Genomic DNA, 22,500 nt, shown 5'->3' with positions numbered 1-22,500 from the left:
TGTAAACATTTAAAATATGACTTTTCTGAACATCGACATCATAACGGTATAAAATGAACTATGAACCTGAGTGTGTGTTCAAACTGCTCAAACGAGTCATCAGAGGAAAGTGACTTTAAACACCTGATGAGTCATTATTAACTGTGTTTATTTTGACATCATCTTTATTTGTAATAGTTTCTAACAGTGTTCAGAGCTGAGAGGTTACAGACGTTTACATAAACACTTATCAGCTGATTTAGAAGAACACAGGTAAAGTCACCTGGATGTATAAATAATGATGAGAGGGGCGAGACGACGTGTTTCTTTAGATGTTCACCAACATGTTGATGTGACAGTGGAAACGTTGTTAATACGTTAGTGAAGAATCTGTTAACACACTTTAATCCTCTCTAGTTTCACTCCAAACACACACAGCTCTTATTTTACTCTCCTCTCTTCTTAATTAAACCACAAACTCAATTCTGTTTTTAAAATAGTTTGAAGTATAAAAATCGTTTTATGGTGTTTAATGTCACGTCTACCAGAGTTTACTAAACTACCACGAAACATTCTCAGGACTTGTTTTCACCCAAAGGGGGCGTGGTCACTCTGACGAGCCGGAAGTGACGTTCGACTGCTCTTATGAATAAAGCTTTTTATTATAACTACGACAACCACACACACATTCGGCTGAGAGTCACCACTTAGCACTGTTTACACCGTAACACAGCTCATTGTGTTCATGTGTCACTGATTGCTTTCAGTAACGCAGAGAATGAGTCACTTCCTGTAAGTCACTTCCTGTAAGTCAAACAGTAACCAGCTGGATTCATTAATGTTTCAAAGCTTTTAAAGAAGATGAATTTGTTTCTGTGCATTTAATCGCTCTGCTCTGGCGCACACGGTAAGGTTAACATTTGTGAAACTTTGTGATAAGTGGAGTTTTAAAGTTTATTAGAGAGGTGTAAAAGATTCTGTGGTAAATAAAGAGTTAAAGAGCTGAAATGATGAAATGACTTCAATCAAAGTGTTTACATGGCGTGCTGATCTTTCAGAGCGTCTCCACGCCGCTCTGCTATTTGTTCCGAGAGCGATGGCGGGTCCTGAGCTCCTGCTGGACTCGTCCATCCGGTTGTGGGTCGTCCTGCCCATCGTCTTCATCACCTTCTTTGTTGGGATCATCCGTCACTACGTCACTCAGCTGCTGCAGAGCGACAAGAAGGTCGACCTGGAGCAGGTTTCTGACAGGTGTGTGTGTGTGTGTGTGTGTGTGTGTGTGTGTGTGTGTGTGTGTGTGTGTGTGTGTGTGTGTGTGTGTGTGTGTGTGTGTGTGTGTGTGTGAGTGTGAGTGTGAGAGAGAACATCCTGCCTCTCTGATTGGTTAGCTGTAAGACAGGACTGTGACATCACTGATCTGAGGTTTTGTTTGTGTTTAGCCAGGTGCTGCTGCGCAGTCGCATCCTCCGAGAGAACGGAAAGTACATCCCTCGACAGGTATACACACACACAGAGACAGACACACACACACACACACACACAGAGAGAGACACACACACACACAGACACTGTGTGTGTGTGTGTGAACGTGGATTGTGACGTTGTGTTTTCTCTCTTTTCAGTCTTTTGCGATGAGGAAACATTACTTCAACAACGTCGAGACGGGTTTTTTCAGGAATGTCAAAAGGAAGGTCGTCCCCAAGAACCCTATGACCGGTGAGACCCAAGTCCAGGACCCGACCAGATTCAGTCTGTGAACCCTAAACTGAGCCAAACTGTGGGGGGTCACTGGAACCAGAGAGAGAGAGGTCACTGAAACCAGAGAGAGGGGGGGGTCACTGAAACCAGAGAGAGAGAGGTCACTGAAACCAGAGAGAGAGAGAGGGGGGTCACTGAAACCAGAGAGAGAGAGAGGGGGGTCACTGAAACCAGAGAGAGAGGGGTCACTGAAACCAGAGAGAGAGAGAGAGGGGTCACTGAAACCAGAGAGAGAGGGGTCACTGAAACCAGAGAGAGAGAGGTCACTGAAACCAGAGAGAGAGAGGTCACTGAAACCAGAGAGAGGGAGGTCACTGAAACCAGAGAGAGAGAGGTCACTGAAACCAGAGAGAGAGAGAGAGGGGTCACTGAAACCAGAGAGAGAGAGGTCACTGAAACCAGAGAGAGGGAGGTCACTGAAACCAGAGAGAGAGAGGTCACTGAAACCAGAGAGAGAGGGGTCACTGAAACCAGAGAGAGAGAGGTCACTGAAACCAGAGAGAGAGGGGTCACTGAAACCAGAGAGAGGGGGGGGTCACTGAAACCAGAGAGAGGGGGGTCACTGAAACCAGAGAGAGAGGGGGGGTCACTGAAACCAGAGAGAGAGGGGTCACTGAAACCAGAGAGAGAGAGGTCACTGAAACCAGAGAGAGAGGGGGGGTCACTGAAACCAGAGAGAGAGAGGTCACTGAAACCAGAGAGAGAGGGGGGGTCACTGAAACCAGAGAGAGGGGGGTCACTGAAACCAGAGAGAGAGGGGGGGTCACTGAAACCAGAGAGAGAGAGAGAGAGGGGTCACTGAAAAGAGAGAGAGAGGGGTCACTGAAACCAGAGAGAGAGAGAGAGGGGTCACTGAAACCAGAGAGCGAGAGAGAGAGAGGGGGGTCACTGAAACCAGAGAGAGGGAGGTCACTGAAACCATAGAGAGAGAGGGGGGGGTCACTGAAACCAGAGAGAGAGAGGTCACTGAAACCAGAGAGAGAGAGAGGGGGGTCACTGAAACCAGAGAGAGAGAGGTCACTGAAACCAGAGAGAGAGAGAGGGGGGTCACTGAAACCAGAGAGAGAGAGGTCACTGAAACCAGAGAGAGAGAGAGGGGTCACTGAAACCAGAGAGAGGGGTCACTGAAACCAGAGAGAGGGGGGTCACTGAAACCAGAGAGAGAGAGGTCACTGAAACCAGAGAGAGAGAGAGGGGGGTCACTGAAACCAGAGAGAGAGAGAGGGGTCACTGAAACCAGAGAGAGGGGTCACTGAAACCAGAGAGAGGGGGGTCACTGAAACCAGAGAGAGAGAGGTCACTGAAACCAGAGAGAGAGAGAGAGGTCACTGAAACCAGAGAGAGAGAGAGGGGGGGGGGGGGGTCACTGAAACCAGAGAGAGAGGGGGGGGTCACTGAAACCAGAGAGAGAGGGGTCACTGAAACCAGAGACAGAGAGGTCACTGAAACCAGAGAGAGAGGGGGGGTCACTGAAACCAGAGAGAGGGGGGTCACTGAAACCAGAGAGAGGGGGGGGGTCACTGAAACCAGAGAGAGAGGGGTCACTGAAACCAGAAAGAGAGAGAGAGAGGGGTCACTGAAAACAGAGAGAGAGGGGTCACTGAAACCAGAGAGAGAGAAAGAGAGAGAGGTGTCACTGAAACCAGAGAGCGAGAGAGAGAGAGAGGGGTCACTGAAACCAGAAAGAGGGAGGTCACTGAAACCAGAGAGAGAGAGGGGGGGGGGTCACTGAAACCAGAGAGAGAGGGGTCACTGAAACCAGAGAGAGAGAGGTCACTGAAACCAGAGAGAGAGAGAGAGGGGTCACTGAAACCAGAGAGAGAGGGGTCACTGAAACCAGAGAGAGGGGGGTCACTGAAACCAGAGAGAGAGGGGTCACTGAAACCAGAGAGAGGGGGGTCACTGAAACCAGAGAGAGAGAGGTCACTGAAACCAGAGAGAGAGAGAGAGGTCACTGAAACCAGAGAGAGAGAGAGGGGGGGGGTCACTGAAACCAGAGAGAGAGGGGTCACTGAAACCAGAGAGAGAGGGGTCACTGAAACCAGAGAGAGAGGGGTCACTGAAACCAGAGAGAGAGAGGGGTCACTGAAACCAGAGAGAGAGGCGGGTCACTGAAACCAGAGAGAGGGGGGTCACTGAAACCAGAGAGAGAGAGGGAGAGGGGTCACTGAAACCAGAGAGAGAGAGGTCACTGAAACCAGAGAGAGAGAGGTCACTGAAACCAGAGAGAGAGAGGTCACTGAAACCAGAGAGAGGGGGGTCACTGAAACCAGAGAGAGAGGGGGGTCACTGAAACCAGAGAGAGGGGGGTCACTGAAACCAGAGAGAGGGGGGTCACTGAAACCAGAGAGAGAGAGGTCACTGAAACCAGAGAGAGAGGGGTCTCTGAAACCAGAGAGAGAGAGGTCACTGAAACCAGAGAGAGAGGGGTCACTGAAACCAGAGAGAGAGGGGGGTCACTGAAACCAGAGAGAGAGAGGTCACTGAAACCAGAGAGAGGGGGGTCACTGAAACCAGAGAGAGGGAGGGAGGTCACTGAAACCAGAGAGAGAGAGGGGGGTCACTGAAACCAGAGAGAGGGAGGGGGGTCACTGAAACCAGAGAGAGGGAGGGGGGTCACTGAAACCAGAGAGAGGGAGGGGGGTCACTGAAACCAGAGAGAGGGAGGGAGGTCACTGAAACCAGAGAGAGAGGGGGGTCACTGAAACCAGAGAGAGAGGGGTCACTGAAACCAGAGAGAGAGGGGGGTCACTGAAACCAGAGAGAGAGAGGTCACTGAAACCAGAGAGAGGGGGGTCACTGAAACCAGAGAGAGGGAGGGAGGTCACTGAAACCAGAGAGAGAGAGGGGGGTCACTGAAACCAGAGAGAGGGAGGGGGGTCACTGAAACCAGAGAGAGGGAGGGGGGTCACTGAAACCAGAGAGAGGGAGGGGGGTCACTGAAACCAGAGAGAGGGAGGGAGGTCACTGAAACCAGAGAGAGAGAGGGGGGTCACTGAAACCAGAGAGAGGTCACTGAAACCAGAGAGAGAGAGAGGGGTCACTGAAACCAGAGAGAGAGAGGGGTCACTGAAACCAGAGAGAGAGAGAGGGGTCACTGAAACCAGAGAGAGGGAGAGGGGTCACTGAAAACAGAGAGAGAGGGGGGTCACTGAAACCAGAGAGAGAGGGAGGTCACTGAAACCAGAGAGAGAGAGGGAGGTCACTGAAACCAGAGAGAGAGAGGGGGGTCACTGAAACCAGAGAGAGAGAGGGGGGTCACTGAAACCAGAGAGAGAGAGGTCACTGAAACCAGAGAGAGAGGGGGGTCACTGTAACCAGAGAGAGAGAGAGAGGGGTCACTGAAACCAGAGAGAGAGGGAGGGGGGTCACTGAAACCAGAGAGAGGGAGGGGGGTCACTGAAACCAGAGAGAGGGGGGGTCACTGAAACCAGAGAGAGAGAGAGAGGGGTCACTGAAACCAGAGAGAGAGAGAGAGGGGTCACTGAAACCAGAGAGAGAGAGAGAGGGGTCACTGAAACCAGAGAGAGAGAGGTCACTGAAACCAGAGAGAGAGAGAGGGGGGTCACTGAAACCAGAGAGAGAGAGAGGGGGGGGGTCACTGAAACCAGAGAGAGAGAGAGAGGGGTCACTGAAACCAGAGAGAGAGGGGTCACTGAAACCAGAGAGAGAGAGAGGGGGGTCACTGAAACCAGAGAGAGGGAGGTCACTGAAACCAGAGAGAGGGAGGTCACTGAAACCAGAGAGAGAGAGAGGGGGGTCACTGAAACCAGAGAGAGAGAGAGGGGGGTCACTGAAACCAGAGAGAGAGAGAGAGGGGTCACTGAAACCAGAGAGAGAGAGGTCACTGAAACCAGAGAGAGAGAGGTCACTGAAACCAGAGAGAGGGGGGTCACTGAAACCAGAGAGAGAGGGGTCACTGAAACCAGAGAGAGAGAGGTCACTGAAACCAGAGAGAGAGAGGTCACTGAAACCAGAGAGAGGGGGGTCACTGAAACCAGAGAGAGAGAGAGAGAGAGAGAGGTCACTGAAACCAGAGAGAGAGGGGTCACTGAAACCAGAGAGAGAGAGGTCACTGAAACCAGAGAGAGAGGGGTCACTGAAACCAGAGAGAGGGGGGTCACTGAAACCAGAGAGAGAGAGGTCACTGAAACCAGAGAGAGAGAGAGGGGTCACTGAAACCAGAGAGAGAGAGAGGGGTCACTGAAACCAGAGAGAGGGGGGTCACTGAAACCAGAGAGAGAGAGGTCACTGAAACCAGAGAGAGAGAGAGGGGGGTCACTGAAACCAGAGAGAGAGAGAGGGGGGTCACTGAAACCAGAGAGAGAGAGAGGGGGGTCACTGAAACCAGAGAGAGAGAGAGGGGGGTCACTGAAACCAGAGAGAGAGGGGTCACTGAAACCAGAGAGAGAGAGAGAGGGTCACTGAAACCACAGAGAGAGAGGTCACTGAAACCAGAGAGAGGGGGGTCACTGAAACCAGAGAGAGGGAGGTCACTGAAACCAGAGAGAGGGAGGTCACTGAAACCAGAGAGAGGGAGGGGGGTCACTGAAATGAGAGAGAGAGAGAGGGGTCACTGAAACCAGAGAGAGAGAGGGGTCACTGAAACCAGAGAGAGAGAGAGAGGGGTCACTGAAACCAGAGAGAGAGGGGTGTCACTGAAACCAGAGAGAGAGAGGTCACTGAAACCAGAGAGAGAGAGGTCACTGAAACCCGAGAGAGAGAGGTCACTGAAACCCGAGAGAGAGAGGTCACTGAAACCCGAGAGAGAGAGGTCACTGAAACCAGAGAGAGAGGGGTGTCACTGAAACCAGAGAGAGAGAGGTCACTGAAACCAGAGAGAGAGAGGTCACTGAAACCAGAGAGAGAGAGAGGGGTCACTGAAACCAGAGAGAGAGAGGTCACTGAAACCAGAGAGAGGGAGGTCACTGAAACCAGAGAGAGGGAGGTCACTGAAACCAGAGAGAGAGGGGGGGTCACTGAAACCAGAGAGAGGGAGAGAGGGGTCACTGAAACCAGAGAGAGAGAGGGGTCACTGAAACCAGAGAGAGAGGGGTTACTGAAACCAGAGAGAGAGAGGTCACTGAAACCAGAGAGAGAGAGGTCACTGAAACCAGAGAGAGAGAGGTCACTGAAACCAGAGAGAGAGAGGTCACTGAAACCAGAGAGAGAGAGGTCACTGAAACCAGAGAGAGAGAGAGGGGGGTCACTGAAACCAGAGAGAGAGAGGGGGGGGTCACTGAAACCAGAGAGAGAGAGGTCACTGAAACCAGAGAGAGAGAGAGGGGGGTCACTGAAACCAGAGAGAGAGAGAGGGGGGTCACTGAAACCAGAGAGAGAGGGGTCACTGAAACCAGAGAGAGAGAGAGAGAGGGGTCACTGAAACCAGAGAGAGAGGGGTCACTGAAACCAGAGAGAGAGGGGTCACTGAAACCAGAGAGAGAGAGGGGTCACTGAAACCAGAGAGAGGGGGGTCACTGAAACCAGAGAGCGAGGGCGGTCACTGAAACCAGAGAGAGAGAGGTCACTGAAACCAGAGAGAGAGAGAGGTCACTGAAACCAGAGAGAGAGGGGTCACTGAAACCAGAGAGAGGGAGAGGGGTCACTGAAAACAGAGAGAGAGGGGGGTCACTGAAACCAGAGAGAGAGGGAGGTCACTGAAACCAGAGAGAGAGAGGGGGGTCACTGAAACCAGAGAGAGAGAGGGGGGTCACTGAAACCAGAGAGAGAGAGGTCACTGAAACCAGAGAGAGAGAGAGGGGTCACTGAAACCAGAGAGAGAGAGAGGGGTCACTGAAACCAGAGAGAGAGAGAGGGGTCACTGAAACCAGAGAGAGAGGGAGGGGGGTCACTGAAACCAGAGAGAGGGAGGGGGGTCACTGAAACCAGAGAGAGGGGGGGTCACTGAAACCAGAGAGAGAGGGAGGGGGGTCACTGAAACCAGAGAGAGAGAGAGGGGGGTCACTGAAACCAGAGAGAGAGGGGTCACTGAAACCAGAGAGAGAGAGAGAGGGGTCACTGAAACCAGAGAGAGAGGGGTCACTGAAACCAGAGAGAGAGGGGTCACTGAAACCAGAGAGAGGGAGGTCACTGAAACCAGAGAGAGGGAGGTCACTGAAACCAGAGAGAGGGGGGGTCACTGAAACGAGAGAGAGAGAGAGGGGTCACTGAAACCAGAGAGAGAGGGGTCACTGAAACCAGAGAGAGAGAGAGAGGGGTCACTGAAACCAGAGAGAGAGGGGGGTCACTGAAACCAGAGAGAGAGAGGTCACTGAAACCAGAGAGAGGGGGGTCACTGAAACCAGAGAGAGAGAGGTCACTGAAACCAGAGAGAGGGGGGTCACTGAAACCAGAGAGAGGGAGGTCACTGAAACCAGAGAGAGAGAGAGAGGGGTCACTGAAACCAGAGAGAGAGAGAGAGGGGGGTCACTGAAACCAGAGAGAGAGAGGTCACTGAAACCAGAGAGAGAGAGAGGGGTCACTGAAACCAGAGAGAGAGGGGTCACTGAAACCAGAGAGAGAGAGAGAGGGGTCACTGAAACCAGAGAGAGGGGGGTCACTGAAACCAGAGAGAGAGAGAGGTCACTGAAACCAGAGAGAGAGAGAGAGAGGGGTCACTGAAACCAGAGAGAGAGAGGGGTCACTGAAACCAGAGAGAGGGAGGGGGGTCACTGAAACCAGAGAGAGGGAGGTCACTGAAACCAGAGAGAGAGAGAGGGGTCACTGAAACCAGAGAGAGAGGGGGGTCACTGAAACCAGAGAGAGGGAGGGGGGTCACTGAAACCAGAGAGAGGGAGGGGGGTCACTGAAACCAGAGAGAGGGAGGGAGGTCACTGAAACCAGAGAGAGAGAGGGGGGGTCACTGAAACCAGAGAGAGGTCACTGAAACCAGAGAGAGAGAGAGGGGTCACTGAAACCAGAGAGAGAGAGAGGGGTCACTGAAACCAGAGAGAGGGAGAGGGGTCACTGAAAACAGAGAGAGAGGGGGGTCACTGAAACCAGAGAGAGAGGGAGGTCACTGAAACCAGAGAGAGAGAGGGAGGTCACTGAAACCAGAGAGAGAGAGGGGGGTCACTGAAACCAGAGAGAGAGAGGGGGGTCACTGAAACCAGAGAGAGAGAGGTCACTGAAACCAGAGAGAGAGGGGGGTCACTGAAACCAGAGAGAGAGAGAGGGGTCACTGAAACTAGAGAGAGAGGGAGGGGGGTCACTGAAACCAGAGAGAGGGAGGGGGGTCACTGAAACCAGAGAGAGGGGGGTCACTGAAACCAGAGAGAGAGAGAGGGGGGTCACTGAAACCAGAGAGAGAGGGGTCACTGAAACCAGAGAGAGAGAGAGAGGGGTCACTGAAACCAGAGAGAGAGGGGTCACTGAAACCAGAGAGAGAGGGGTCACTGAAACCACAGAGAGAGAGGTCACTGAAACCAGAGAGAGAGAGGTCACTGAAACCAGAGAGAGGGGGGTCACTGAAACCAGAGAGAGAGGGGTCACTGAAACCAGAGAGAGAGAGGTCACTGAAACCAGAGAGAGAGAGGTCACTGAAACCAGAGAGAGGGGGGTCACTGAAACCAGAGAGAGAGAGAGAGAGAGAGAGAGGTCACTGAAACCAGAGAGAGAGGGGTCACTGAAACCAGAGAGAGAGAGGTCACTGAAACCAGAGAGAGAGGGGTCACTGAAACCAGAGAGAGGGGGGTCACTGAAACCAGAGAGAGAGAGGTCACTGAAACCAGAGAGAGAGAGAGGGGTCACTGAAACCAGAGAGAGAGAGAGGGGTCACTGAAACCAGAGAGAGGGGGGTCACTGAAACCAGAGAGAGAGAGGTCACTGAAACCAGAGAGAGAGAGGGGGGGGTCACTGAAACCAGAGAGAGAGAGAGGGGGGTCACTGAAACCAGAGAGAGAGAGAGGGGGGTCACTGAAACCAGAGAGAGAGAGAGGGGGGTCACTGAAACCAGAGAGAGAGAGAGAGGGGTCACTGAAACCACAGAGAGAGAGGTCACTGAAACCAGAGAGAGGGGGGTCACTGAAACCCGAGAGAGGGAGGTCACTGAAACCAGAGAGAGGGAGGTCACTGAAACCAGAGAGAGGGAGGGGGGTCACTGAAATGAGAGAGAGAGAGAGGGGTCACTGAAACCAGAGAGAGAGAGGGGTCACTGAAACCAGAGAGAGAGAGAGAGGGGTCACTGAAACCAGAGAGAGAGGGGGGTCACTGAAACCAGAGAGAGAGAGGTCACTGAAACCAGAGAGAGAGAGGTCACTGAAACCCGAGAGAGAGAGGTCACTGAAACCAGAGAGAGAGAGAGGGGGGTCACTGAAACCAGAGAGAGAGAGGTCACTGAAACCCGAGAGAGAGAGGTCACTGAAACCAGAGAGAGAGGGGTCACTGAAACCAGAGAGAGAGAGGTCACTGAAACCAGAGAGAGAGGGGTCACTGAAACCAGAGAGAGAGAGGTCACTGAAACCAGAGAGAGGGAGGTCACTGAAACCAGAGAGAGAGGGGGGGTCACTGAAACCAGAGAGAGGGAGAGAGGGGTCACTGAAACCAGAGAGAGAGAGGGGTCACTGAAACCAGAGAGAGAGGGGTTACTGAAACCAGAGAGAGAGAGGTCACTGAAACCAGAGAGAGAGAGGTCACTGAAACCAGAGAGAGAGAGGTCACTGAAACCAGAGAGAGAGAGAGGGCGGTCACTGAAACCAGAGAGAGAGAGGGGGGGTCACTTAAACCAGAGAGAGAGAGGTCACTGAAACCAGAGAGAGAGAGAGGGGGGTCACTGAAACCAGAGAGAGAGGGGTCACTGAAACCAGAGAGAGAGAGAGAGAGGGGTCACTGAAACCAGAGAGAGAGGGGTCACTGAAACCAGAGAGAGAGAGGTCACTGAAACCAGAGAGAGAGAGGGGTCACTGAAACCAGAGAGAGGGGGGTCACTGAAACCAGAGAGCGAGGGGGGTCACTGAAACCAGAGAGAGAGAGGTCACTGAAACCAGAGAGAGAGAGAGGTCACTGAAACCAGAGAGAGAGGGGTCACTGAAACCAGAGAGAGGGAGAGGGGTCACTGAAAACAGAGAGAGAGGGGGGTCACTGAAACCAGAGAGAGAGGGAGGTCACTGAAACCAGAGAGAGAGAGGGGGGTCACTGAAACCAGAGAGAGAGAGGGGGGTCACTGAAACCAGAGAGAGAGAGGTCACTGAAACCAGAGAGAGAGAGAGGGGTCACTGAAACCAGAGAGAGAGAGAGGGGTCACTGAAACCAGAGAGAGAGAGAGGGGTCACTGAAACCAGAGAGAGAGGGAGGGGGGTCACTGAAACCAGAGAGAGGGAGGGGGGTCACTGAAACCAGAGAGAGGGGGGGTCACTGAAACCAGAGAGAGAGAGAGAGGGGTCACTGAAACCAGAGAGAGGGGGGTCACTGAAACCAGAGAGAGAGAGGTCACTGAAACCAGAGAGAGAGAGAGGGGGGTCACTGAAACCAGAGAGAGAGAGAGGGGGGTCACTGAAACCAGAGAGAGAGGGGTCACTGAAACCAGAGAGAGAGAGAGAGGGGTCACTGAAACCAGAGAGAGAGGGGTCACTGAAACCAGAGAGAGAGAGGTCACTGAAACCAGAGAGAGGGGGGTCACTGAAACCAGAGAGAGGGAGGTCACTGAAACCAGAGAGAGGGAGGTCACTGAAACCAGAGAGAGGGGGGGTCACTGAAACGAGAGAGAGAGAGAGGGGTCACTGAAACCAGAGAGAGAGAGGGGTCACTGAAACCAGAGAGAGAGAGAGAGGGGTCACTGAAACCAGAGAGAGAGGGGGGTCACTGAAACCAGAGAGAGAGAGGTCACTGAAACCAGAGAGAGGGGGGTCACTGAAACCAGAGAGAGAGAGGTCACTGAAACCAGAGAGAGAGGGGGGTCACTGAAACCAGAGAGAGAGAGGTCACTGAAACCAGAGAGAGGGGGGTCACTGAAACCAGAGAGAGAGAGGTCACTGAAACCAGAGAGAGGGGGGTCACTGAAACCAGAGAGAGGGAGGTCACTGAAACCAGAGAGAGAGAGAGAGGGGTCACTGAAACCAGAGAGAGAGAGAGAGGGGGGTCACTGAAACCAGAGAGAGAGAGGTCACTGAAACCAGAGAGAGAGAGAGGGGTCACTGAAACCAGAGAGAGAGGGGTCACTGAAACCAGAGAGAGAGAGAGAGGGGTCACTGAAACCAGAGAGAGGGGGGTCACTGAAACCAGAGAGAGAGAGAGGTCACTGAAACCAGAGAGAGAGAGAGAGGGGTCACTGAAACCAGAGAGAGAGAGGGGTCACTGAAACCAGAGAGAGAGAGAGAGAGGGGTCACTGAAAAGAGAGAGAGAGGGGTCACTGAAACCAGAGAGAGAGAGAGAGGGGTCACTGAAACCAGAGAGAGGGAGGTCACTGAAACCAGAGAGAGAGAGAGGGGTCACTGAAACCAGAGAGAGAGGGGTCACTGAAACCAGAGAGAGAGAGAGAGAGGTCACTGAAACCAGAGAGAGAGGGGGGTCACTGAAACCAGAGAGAGGGAGGGGGGTCACTGAAACCAGAGAGAGGGAGGGGGGTCACTGAAACCAGAGAGAGGGAGGGAGGTCACTGAAACCAGAGAGAGAGAGGGGGGGTCACTGAAACCAGAGAGAGGTCACTGAAACCAGAGAGAGAGAGAGAGGGGTCACTGAAACCAGAGAGAGGGAGAGGGGTCACTGAAAACAGAGAGAGAGGGGGGTCACTGAAACCAGAGAGAGAGGGAGGTCACTGAAACCAGAGAGAGAGAGGGAGGTCACTGAAACCAGAGAGAGAGAGGGGGGTCACTGAAACCAGAGAGAGAGAGGGGGGTCACTGAAACCAGAGAGAGAGAGGTCACTGAAACCAGAGAGAGAGGGGGGTCACTGAAACCAAAGAGAGAGAGAGGGGTCACTGAAACCAGAGAGAGAGGGAGGGGGGTCACTGAAACCAGAGAGAGGGAGGGGGGTCACTGAAACCAGAGAGAGGGGGGTCACTGAAACCAGAGAGAGAGAGGTCACTGAAACCAGAGAGAGAGAGAGGGGGGTCACTGAAACCAGAGAGAGAGAGAGGGGGGTCACTGAAACCAGAGAGAGAGGGGTCACTGAAACCAGAGAGAGAGAGAGAGGGGTCACTGAAACCAGAGAGAGAGGGGTCACTGAAACCAGAGAGAGAGGGGTCACTGAAACCAGAGAGAGAGAGGTCACTGAAACCAGAGAGAGGGGGGTCACTGAAACCAGAGAGAGGGAGGTCACTGAAACCAGAGAGAGGGAGGTCACTGAAACCAGAGAGAGGGGGGGTCACTGAAACGAGAGAGAGAGAGAGGGGTCACTGAAACCAGAGAGAGAGAGGGGTCACTGAAACCAGAGAGAGAGAGAGAGGGGTCACTGAAACCAGAGAGAGAGGGGGGTCACTGAAACCAGAGAGAGAGAGGTCACTGAAACCAGAGAGAGGGGGGTCATTGAAACCAGAGAGAGAGAGGTCACTGAAACCAGAGAGAGAGGGGTCACTGAAACCAGAGAGAGAGGGGGGTCACTGAAACCAGAGAGAGAGAGGTCACTGAAACCAGAGAGAGGGGGGTCACTGAAACCAGAGAGAGAGAGGTCACTGAAACCAGAGAGAGGGGGGTCACTGAAACCAGAGAGAGAGAGAGGGGTCACTGAAACCAGAGAGAGAGAGAGGGGTCACTGAAACCAGAGAGAGGGGGGTCACTGAAACCAGAGAGAGAGAGGTCACTGAAACCAGAGAGAGGGAGGTCACTGAAACCAGAGAGAGAGAGAGGGGGGTCACTGAAACCAGAGAGAGAGAGAGGGGGGTCACTGAAACCAGAGAGAGAGGGGTCACTGAAACCAGAGAGAGAGAGAGAGAGAGGGGTCACTGAAACCAGAGAGAGAGGGGTCACTGAAACCAGAGAGAGAGAGGTCACTGAAACCAGAGAGAGGGGGGTCACTGAAACCAGAGAGAGAGAGGGGTCACTGAAACCAGAGAGAGAGAGGTCACTGAAACCAGAGAGAGGGGGGTCACTGAAACCAGAGAGAGAGAGGTCACTGAAACCAGAGAGAGGGGGGTCACTGAAACCAGAGAGAGGGAGGTCACTGAAACCAGAGAGAGAGGGGGGGTCACTGAAACCAGAGAGAGAGAGAGGGGTCACTGAAACCAGAGAGAGAGAGGTCACTGAAACCAGAGAGAGAGAGAGGGGTCACTGAAACCAGAGAGAGAGGGGTCACTGAAACCAGAGAGAGAGAGAGGGGTCACTGAAACCAGAGAGAGAGGGAGGGGGGTCACTGAAACCAGAGAGAGGGAGGGGGGTCACTGAAACCAGAGAGAGGGGGGGTCACTGAAACCAGAGAGAGAGAGAGAGGGGTCACTGAAACCAGAGAGAGGGGGGTCACTGAAACCAGAGAGAGAGAGGTCACTGAAACCAGAGAGAGAGAGAGGGGGGTCACTGAAACCAGAGAGAGAGAGAGGGGGGTCACTGAAACCAGAGAGAGGGAGGTCACTGAAACCAGAGAGACGGGGGGTCACTGAAACGAGAGAGAGAGAGAGGTGTCACTGAAACCAGAGAGAGAGAGGGGTCACTGAAACGAGAGAGAGGGAGGTCACTGAAACCAGAGAGACGGGGGGTCACTGAAACGAGAGAGAGAGAGAGGGGTCACTGAAACCAGAGAGAGAGAGGGGTCACTGAAACCAGAGAGAGAGAGAGAGGGGTCACTGAAACCAGAGAGAGAGGGGGGTCACTGAAACCAGAGAGAGAGAGGTCACTGAAACCAGAGAGAGGGGGGTCACTGAAACCAGAGAGAGAGAGGTCACTGAAACCAGAGAGAGAGGGGGGTCACTGAAACCAGAGAGAGAGAGGTCACTGAAACCAGAGAGAGGGGGGTCACTGAAACCAGAGAGAGAGAGGTCACTGAAACCAGAGAGAGGGGGGTCACTGAAACCAGAGAGAGGGATTTCACTGAAACCAGAGAGAGAGAGAGAGGGGTCACTGAAACCAGAGAGAGAGAGAGAGAGGGGTCACTGAAACCAGAGAGAGGGGGGTCACTGAAACCAGAGAGAGAGAGGTCACTGAAACCAGAGAGAGAGAGAGGGGTCACTGAAACCAGAGAGAGAGGGGTCACTGAAACCAGAGAGAGAGAGAGAGGGGTCACTGAAACCAGAGAGAGGGGGGTCACTGAAACCAGAGAGAGAGAGGTCACTGAAACCAGAGAGAGAGAGAGAGGGGTCACTGAAACCAGAGAGAGAGAGGGGTCACTGAAACCAGAGAGAGGGAGGTCACTGATACCAGAGAGAGGGAGGTCACTGAAACCAGAGAGAGAGAGAGAGAGGGGTCACTGAAACCAGAGAGAGAGGGGTCACTGAAACCAGAGAGAGAGAGAGAGAGAGGTCACTGAAACCAGAGAGAGAGGGGGGTCACTGAAACCAGAGAGAGAGAGAGGGGTCACTGAAACCAGAGAGAGGGAGAGGGGTCACTGAAAACAGAGAGAGAGGGGGGTCACTGAAACCAGAGAGAGAGGGAGGTCACTGAAACCAGAGAGAGAGAGGGAGGTCACTGAAACCAGAGAGAGAGAGGGGGGTCACTGAAACCAGAGAGAGAGAGGGGGGTCACTGAAACCAGAGAGAGAGAGGTCACTGAAACCAGAGAGAGAGGGGGGTCACTGAAACCAGAGAGAGAGAGAGGGGTCACTGAAACCAGAGAGAGAGGGAGGGGGGTCACTGAAACCAGAGAGAGGGAGGGGGGTCACTGAAACCAGAGAGAGGGGGGGTCACTGAAACCAGAGAGAGAGAGAGAGGGGTCACTGAAACCAGAGAGAGGGAGGGGGGTCACTGAAACCAGAGAGGGGGGGAGGGGGTCACTGAAACCAGAGAGAGAGGGGGGTAACTCTGAGTCTGTTACTATGGTAACTGAGTCTGTGAACCTCACCTGGTCAGGAGCAGGTTTTCTTCAGTGAGCCGCAAGTTTCTCTCGGACTCCGCCAACTTTCAGAGAGTGTGTGTGTGTGTGTGTGTGTGTATAGATACGAGCATGTTGACGGACATGATGAAGGGAAACTTGACCAACGTTCTTCCGATGATTGTAATTGGTGGATGGATCAACTGGGCGTTCTCTGGATTCGTCATCAGTGAGTAAAATAAATATCTTAATCTTTGTTGTTGTTGTTTGTTAATCTTTGTTGTTGTTTGTTAATCTTTGTTATTTGTTAATCTTTGTTGTTGTTGTTGTTTGTTAATCTTTGTTGTTGTTTACTAATCTTTGTTGTTTGTTAATCTTTCTTGTTTGTTAATCTTTGTTGTTGTTTGTTAATCTTTGTTGTTGTTTGTTAATCTTTGTTGTTGTTGTTTGTTAATCTTTGTTGTTGTTGTTTGTTAATCTTTGTTGTTGTTTGTCAATCTTTGTTGTTGTTTGTTAATCTTTGTTGTTGTTGTTGTTTGTTAATCTTTGTTGTTGTTTGTCAATCTTTGTTGTTTGTTAATCTTTGTTGTTGTTTGTTGCAGCTAAGGTGCCGTTCCCTCTGACGCTGAGGTTCAAGCCGATGTTGCAGCGAGGGATCGACCTGCTGTCTCTGGACGCCTCGTGGTGAGAGCGAGTGCCATGAGCGAGCGCCGTACGCTGTGAACGAGCGCTGTGACCTCCCCGTTATTTCCCCTTGAACACATCACACACACCGTCTGTAAACAACAACAGGATGTTTTTATTTATGAGAAGCTGCTCTCCTCAACGGTTAACCACCGCTTGAGTTCATGATAACCTCATGACGGAGAGAAGACGGGAAAAGTGGCGCCCGCAGTCTGCACTGTGTAGCACGCAGCCGCTTACAACACACAATGAGGAGGGTTAACTCGCCGTTTCCGGTGGCGTGCAGAGTGTCACATGGCGTACACATCGGGACATTGAATCCTCAACAAACACCGATATAAAAACAAACGTTTAATCTGCGTTCAGATTGTGAACGAGTCGAACTGACCGTTAGACTGCAGCACGCGTGTTCCCGATCCGTACGGATTGACTTTAACATGTCGGGGTTTCATCAAGTCAACTGTGGTTATATTATTATTAATATTTAATTATTATATCACAACGTAAACACAAACAACTGCTCTCTTAAATTATAACAGAATTTATTTAAACAAAGAAACATCAATAAAAATCAATGAACTTAATCAAACAAATAACTATTACAAACTAATCTAAGCCAATGAGAGAGAGCGATATGTAGGAGGAGGGTAGGGGGATTCAGATCATCGACCAGACCACTGCTCTGTGGTCTTCTGAGAGCCGAGTTCTTTATGTGTCCTTGTGGATTCAGGGATCAGTGGGCTTCCTTCAGCGCTCCTGTCCAGTTGCGTTCAATGACGTCTTACGAAAAATCAAAGGAAAGAAACTCTTCTTTTTGCTGAAACCTGATAGCATCTGATTGCACCCAAAACTCCTAAAAATATGGCGTGGAAGTAGTCAGCTGAATCCTCTGATGCTTGAATTCAGCATGTGAAGAGCTACCTAGACTGAACAACCTCAGAGTTTAACCTATGTAAGTCAAGAGGAGGAAAGGCTTTGTCTCCAATGCTGGAGTCCATCTTGTTAGAGAGTGTGTCCTCTGGTGTAGCAGACCACACTTGAAGAGAAAGAGCAATGCGATGTGATTGTTTTTAAAGACTGGAGCTGCCTGTGGGTTTACCTCAGGCCTCCTCCAATGAGGATAGAGAATTCAGACACCCCCCACCCCGACACTTTTCACACCTATTTGTTAGTTTCTGTTGGGGGGTGTTAGGCTAAGACCCCTTTGTTTAGTTGGCTCCAAAATAACTCTAGTCAGGCTTGAGACTGTGATACAGGCCTGAGTGTGTCCAGCACACATGGCTGAGGCCCAACAAACACGTGCGTGCAGCAATTTTTTGTATGTTGGTGTGTCAGCGTGCCCGGCGATGCCTACAGTCGTGACAGCAGAGAGACGAGCAGGAAAAGAAGTTAAATAATACTCAGATTAGTTTCTATATAAGATCTCCAGATCGACCGGTTAAGCACCCCGATGTAGAGCGTGTGTGTGCATGCGTGTAGTTTAGTGTGTGTGTGGAAAGAGTATTAATCAGTGTGTGTTGTTGTTTCAGGGTGAGTTCTGCCTCCTGGTACTTCCTGAACGTGTTTGGACTGAGGAGCATGTACAGCCTGATCCTGGGACAGGACAACGGTCAGTGAGTGGACCCAGAAACTTAACGGCTCTGCTTTATCCTCAGTTTGGATCTGAATCAGTCTGAACAACAAAATAAAGTAATTTCTGTTTCACGAGTTGGAGAACATCTTAGTTCACAGAGACTAAAGCTCTACATGTTTAAAGGAGCAGTATGTAACTCTGCCCCTAGTGTTTAAAATGGATACTGCAGTCTAAATTCTAAACATCATAGAGAGCTGTCTCCCCCCCCCCCCTCCTCTCTAGAGTCCATGCTCACACAGGTCACCATGTGGTGGACTCTGAAGCTTCAGTGTTTATCCAGCTCTGCATGGGTCTGTAAACCTTTCTGTGTTCTAACCTCTCTCCATTTTTCAAAAGCATCTCCAATATTGATCCTAGTTTGAGCACGTTTCTGCTCGTGGAGCTTATTAGAAACATGCAGAGGCTTTTTAGGTCGGGTACAATCACTTCTATCTGAACCACTTCTCTTGCCCGCTTCCATCGCTGCAACACCTGTTGACCTGATAACTGCTCTCATATCTGACAAACCGAGGGGCGTCCAAAACGTGAATCTATGTTCTTCTGTGGATCAGGACTCTTTAAAATGTTTTTCTCTCCTGGTTAAATCAAACGTTCTCTCGTGACCATAAAGTTTGGACTAGATCAGAACTTTGACCGCCAGACGTGTTTGTTCATATTCTGAGTGAATAAAAACAAGATACTTCTTCTTCTTCTTCAACCCGTAGCTGCTGACCAATCACGGGTCATGCAGGACCAGATGACTGGTGCTGCCATGGCGATGCCCCCTGACCCCAACAAAGCTTTCAAGGTGAGAAAAAAGATTTTAAATGTGGTCGCAGGTCAAAGTGTAGGAGGGGGGAGGGGCTTTAGTCTTTAATATGAGGTGAAGAAATGATGACATCATCAGCCCTCATATCTTGTTAATGGTTTTCAATGTCAGCACAACAACAGAGTCTGAAGAAGGGATGTTTGAGGGGACGTCCTGTCCAACCCCGGCACGCCATGTGACCATTATCTTTGGACCGCCAGCAGCTGCAGTATGGTCTCATGGAGGTCAAAAAGAGGCGGAGATTACCCTCTCTATGTTTGTGTTACAGAGCGAGTGGGAGGCGCTGGAGATCGTGGAACACAAGTGGGCACTGGAGAACGTGGAGGAGGAGCTGATGTCCAGAGACCTGAACTTTGGAAACGTCTTCAGCCAGGACCTCAAGTCCACCATGTTCTGAAAACCAGCAGGAGCTGAGGGGCGTCTGAGAGGCGTTCAAGAAGCCCGTCTTTGAACGGGACACTTCTGAAACAGACTTTACACAAAACCCCCAAAGAGATCCTGAAAGTCTCCGTTTGGCCTTTTTCTAAGACAACTCAACTCGAGAGTTCTGCTTCACAGAGTGCCTTCAAAACCCCAGAGTCCGGTCTCTGGGTACTCACTGTTTCAGAACACTGAGCTGCTCTCACTGTCCTCCCATTGTAGACCAGGTCCTGCATGTTCTCAGTAAAACCAGCATATTGTAGACCAGGTCCTGCATGTTCTCAGTAAACCAGCAGATTGTAGACCAGGTCCTGCATGTTCTCAGTAAAACAAGCATATTGTAGACCAGGTCCTGCATGTTCTCAGTAAAACCAGCATATTGTAGACCAGGTCCTGCATGTTCTCAGTAAAACCAGCATATTGTAGACCAGGTCCTGCATGTTCTCAGTAAAACCAGCAGATTGTAGACCAGGTCCTGCATGTTCTCAGTAAACCAGCAGATTGTAGACCAGGTCCTGCATGTTCTCAGTAAAACCAGCATATTGTAGACCAGGTCCTGCATGTTCTCAGTAAACCAGCAGATTGTAGACCAGGTCCTGCATGTTCTCAGTAAAACCAGCAGATTGTAGACCAGGTCCTGGTGTGGCAGCAGACCAGTGTCTCTGGATGCAGGAATGAGACGTTTAAAGACCGCTGGGACATTTGAGGAGGACAGAGTTCATGTTGTTGTTCCTGCAGGACGTCTTCACTGGTGACGGAGCTGAGGCGGCGTCCTCGCAGCGGTCCAATGAGAGCGCAGCAGATGAATAAAAGGATCCAATGAGACCTGATTGTGGTCTGTGTTTTACTGCAGTTTCACTGTTGTCATGGTAATAAACACACGTGACGCTGTTGTCATGGTCATCTTCCGTTTATTCATATCAAAAGATCGACAGTACAATAAAATATTTTCATCTGATATTTGACGGGAAGACCGAAGAAAATAATTCAGCCCCGCCCCCCTCGCACTGTAATTTAATAATAAATTTCTTAATAGAAAAATACTGTACACAGAGCCCACACAGCTGACCTTTGACCCCGCCCCGCCTCTGCCCACACAGCCATTGTGACCTTTCACCTTCAGTCCAACAAAGGTCACCTATAAATATGAACAAAGATTCTCAGACTCCCAAATCACCAAAAAAAAAGTCAACGCTCCAGCGGAAAGATTAATGAGAAATAAATACACGCTCAGTTTAATTACCCATAATCCCCAGCACGCCGCGATTGGTCCAAGTTAAGGAGATTCAGCTGAAGAGCTTTTATTTACAAACATGGGTTAAATGAGGTCAGCTGATTTATCGTCAATGAAAAGGTGGCGTCCGCAACATGAAATATAACCTTAACCCGGTTTATCTTCAACATGTGGGGCAGCAACAGCAGCTCTGATTGGTCCTCATCACAGCAGCTCTGATTGGTCCTCATCACAGCTGCTCTGATTGGTCCTCATCACAGCTGCTCTGATTGGTCCTCATCACAGCTGCTCTGATTGGTCCTCATCACAGCTGCTCTGATTGGTCCTCATCACAGCTGCTCTGATTGGTCTTCATCACAGCTGCTCTGTGTTAAGCATCATTGAAGAGGAAACGTGTGAATGCTGTTGTTGAATGTGTCCCTCACGCTCTGCCGTATATCATTTCTATAAGAGCACCCACCACCTCTGCTCGAGCGCTTTGCACCAGCACTCCTCGTTGCTATGGTTACTAAAGTGAACTTCTGCTTCCCTCTGTAACTTCAGGTTTGTTTAATATTTACTTTCATTTTAAAAAAACATGAAGACGAGTCAGACCAGCGTGTCCTCCACCATTGTTGTTGACAAAGCTGATATCAGAAGCCCCGCCCCTTCTAGATTCTGATTGGTCAGTGAGGGAGAAGTGACATTGACGAGGGTGGCGCTGTGAGCTGCGTTAGTTGCTTTGAAAAACAAGAAAACGGCGCCTGTGGAGACAGGAAGTAGATTATGAAATAAAAGCTGATTATTTATGAAGATGAGTCGTTAATATTTTCTCTGACGTCGTCGGGTTGAAACGGTCGATGTCGTCTGATGGTCGTTTCCATGGTAACAGACGAGAGCGGGCTCAGTGACTTCTTGAATCGAACGTTTGATTGGTCCTTTAATGAATGATGTAATCAGCTTTTATCTTAGACGCCAACATCAAACACTGGATGATGTTTTCAACTAAAATACGTCTCTCAGATTTAAAACGGTCGGACACTTCCTGTTTTTAAAACGTCTTTAGAAATGTAAAATGTTTTTAAAGTCGACTTTAATATAAACATGGAGCTCGTCGTGCGTCAAACTACCTGAGTGTCACGATTTCACACCCCAATAAAAACAAACAAAAATAAACATGTTGAGTCTGAAACAGTTCAAGTGCACTCTGAGGTCATGACCACGAGAGACGGGCTTCTTTCAGTCCGTTTCCATGGTGACGTAAGAGGCGGCACTCGGCTCGGCCTCCTCGTCTTTGCAGGAGGTGATGTCGTTGGCGGGCTGGGTGGTGGAGGCGGGGCTTGTGTTGGGGGCGGGCAGAGTGGGTTTTCTGATCTTGTCTTGTCGATGGTAGAACAGGACGTAGGCAGCGTTGGTCTGTTTACAAACAAACAAAGGTTATGTTTATTTACCACCAGCAGGGGGCGCTTTATTTTGTGTGTGTGTGTGGTACTGACCACGATCTGGTCCTCTCTGGCGTAGGTCACTTTGCTGTCATCAAAATAATACCATTGACCGTTATCTTTGTTGCACGCATAGCTGGTGTCTGCAGGAACGAACACAGACAGACAGACAGACAGACAGACAGACAGACAGACAGACAGACAGACAGACAGACAGACAGACAGACAGACAGACAGACAGAGACACACACACACACACACACACACACACACACACACACACACACACACACACACACACACACACACACACACACACACACACACACACACACACACACAGACACAGACACAGACACAGACACAGACACACAGTAATGAGGTCATGACAGTAAAAACTTCCTAAAGATGAATTTCATGATTCTTAATATAAAAAGTCAGAGGGACCTACAATGTCCGTCTCTGAGTCCTCCGTAATGATTGGACACAGCGATGAGGTCATAGCGGCTGGGAGGCTCTCCATTCGAAAGATTTTTCCTCAGGAGGCAGCCGGAGAAGTCGAGATCTCTGAAACATCGTCACAGCAGAGTTTAAGGTGAGTCTAGTCCGTGTTATATCCTCTAAGGATCAAATGATGCATCACAACTCAAATCAAAACAGACGATTTCATCTG

The 22,500-nt window shown here is 50.8% G+C and overlaps 2 protein-coding genes across 3 annotated transcripts in view; one reads left to right on the top strand and one right to left on the bottom strand.

The window, feature by feature from the left end:
- zgc:86609 (ER membrane protein complex subunit 3-like) overlaps nt 1–20,073 on the top strand; it is a 21,836-nt gene extending 1,763 nt beyond the window's left edge. The window contains exons 2-10 of one of the 2 annotated variants that reach the window (XM_061033953.1): nt 1,038–1,230; nt 1,419–1,476; nt 1,602–1,695; nt 15,752–15,856; nt 16,230–16,311; nt 17,841–17,920; nt 18,649–18,731; nt 19,021–19,440; nt 19,807–20,073. In XM_061033953.1, the coding sequence (XP_060889936.1) occupies nt 1,076–1,230; nt 1,419–1,476; nt 1,602–1,695; nt 15,752–15,856; nt 16,230–16,311; nt 17,841–17,920; nt 18,649–18,731; nt 19,021–19,149 (786 nt within the window). In that variant the 5' untranslated portion in view covers nt 1,038–1,075 and the 3' untranslated portion in view covers nt 19,150–19,440; nt 19,807–20,073. The remainder of the gene's footprint in view (nt 1–1,037; nt 1,231–1,418; nt 1,477–1,601; nt 1,696–15,751; nt 15,857–16,229; nt 16,312–17,840; nt 17,921–18,648; nt 18,732–19,020; nt 19,441–19,806) is intronic. The other variant, XM_061033954.1, reaches the window with a different exon arrangement.
- Nucleotides 20,074–21,404: 1,331 nt separating this feature from the next.
- The window catches only part of usp11 (ubiquitin specific peptidase 11), a 31,111-nt gene continuing 30,015 nt past the window's right edge, over nt 21,405–22,500 (bottom strand). Inside the window, 3 exon segments of the mRNA XM_061033955.1 lie at nt 21,405–21,801; nt 21,882–21,970; nt 22,279–22,394. Coding sequence (XP_060889938.1) covers nt 21,625–21,801; nt 21,882–21,970; nt 22,279–22,394 — 382 coding nt within the window. The 3' untranslated portion in view covers nt 21,405–21,624.

This window comes from Labrus mixtus, unplaced genomic scaffold (genome assembly GCF_963584025.1).
Source record: "Labrus mixtus unplaced genomic scaffold, fLabMix1.1 SCAFFOLD_79, whole genome shotgun sequence".
Lineage (NCBI taxonomy): Eukaryota > Metazoa > Chordata > Actinopteri > Labriformes > Labridae > Labrus > Labrus mixtus.
The sequence above is the reverse complement of the archived record's forward strand: the minus strand, read 5'-3'. Positions and strand labels throughout refer to the sequence as shown.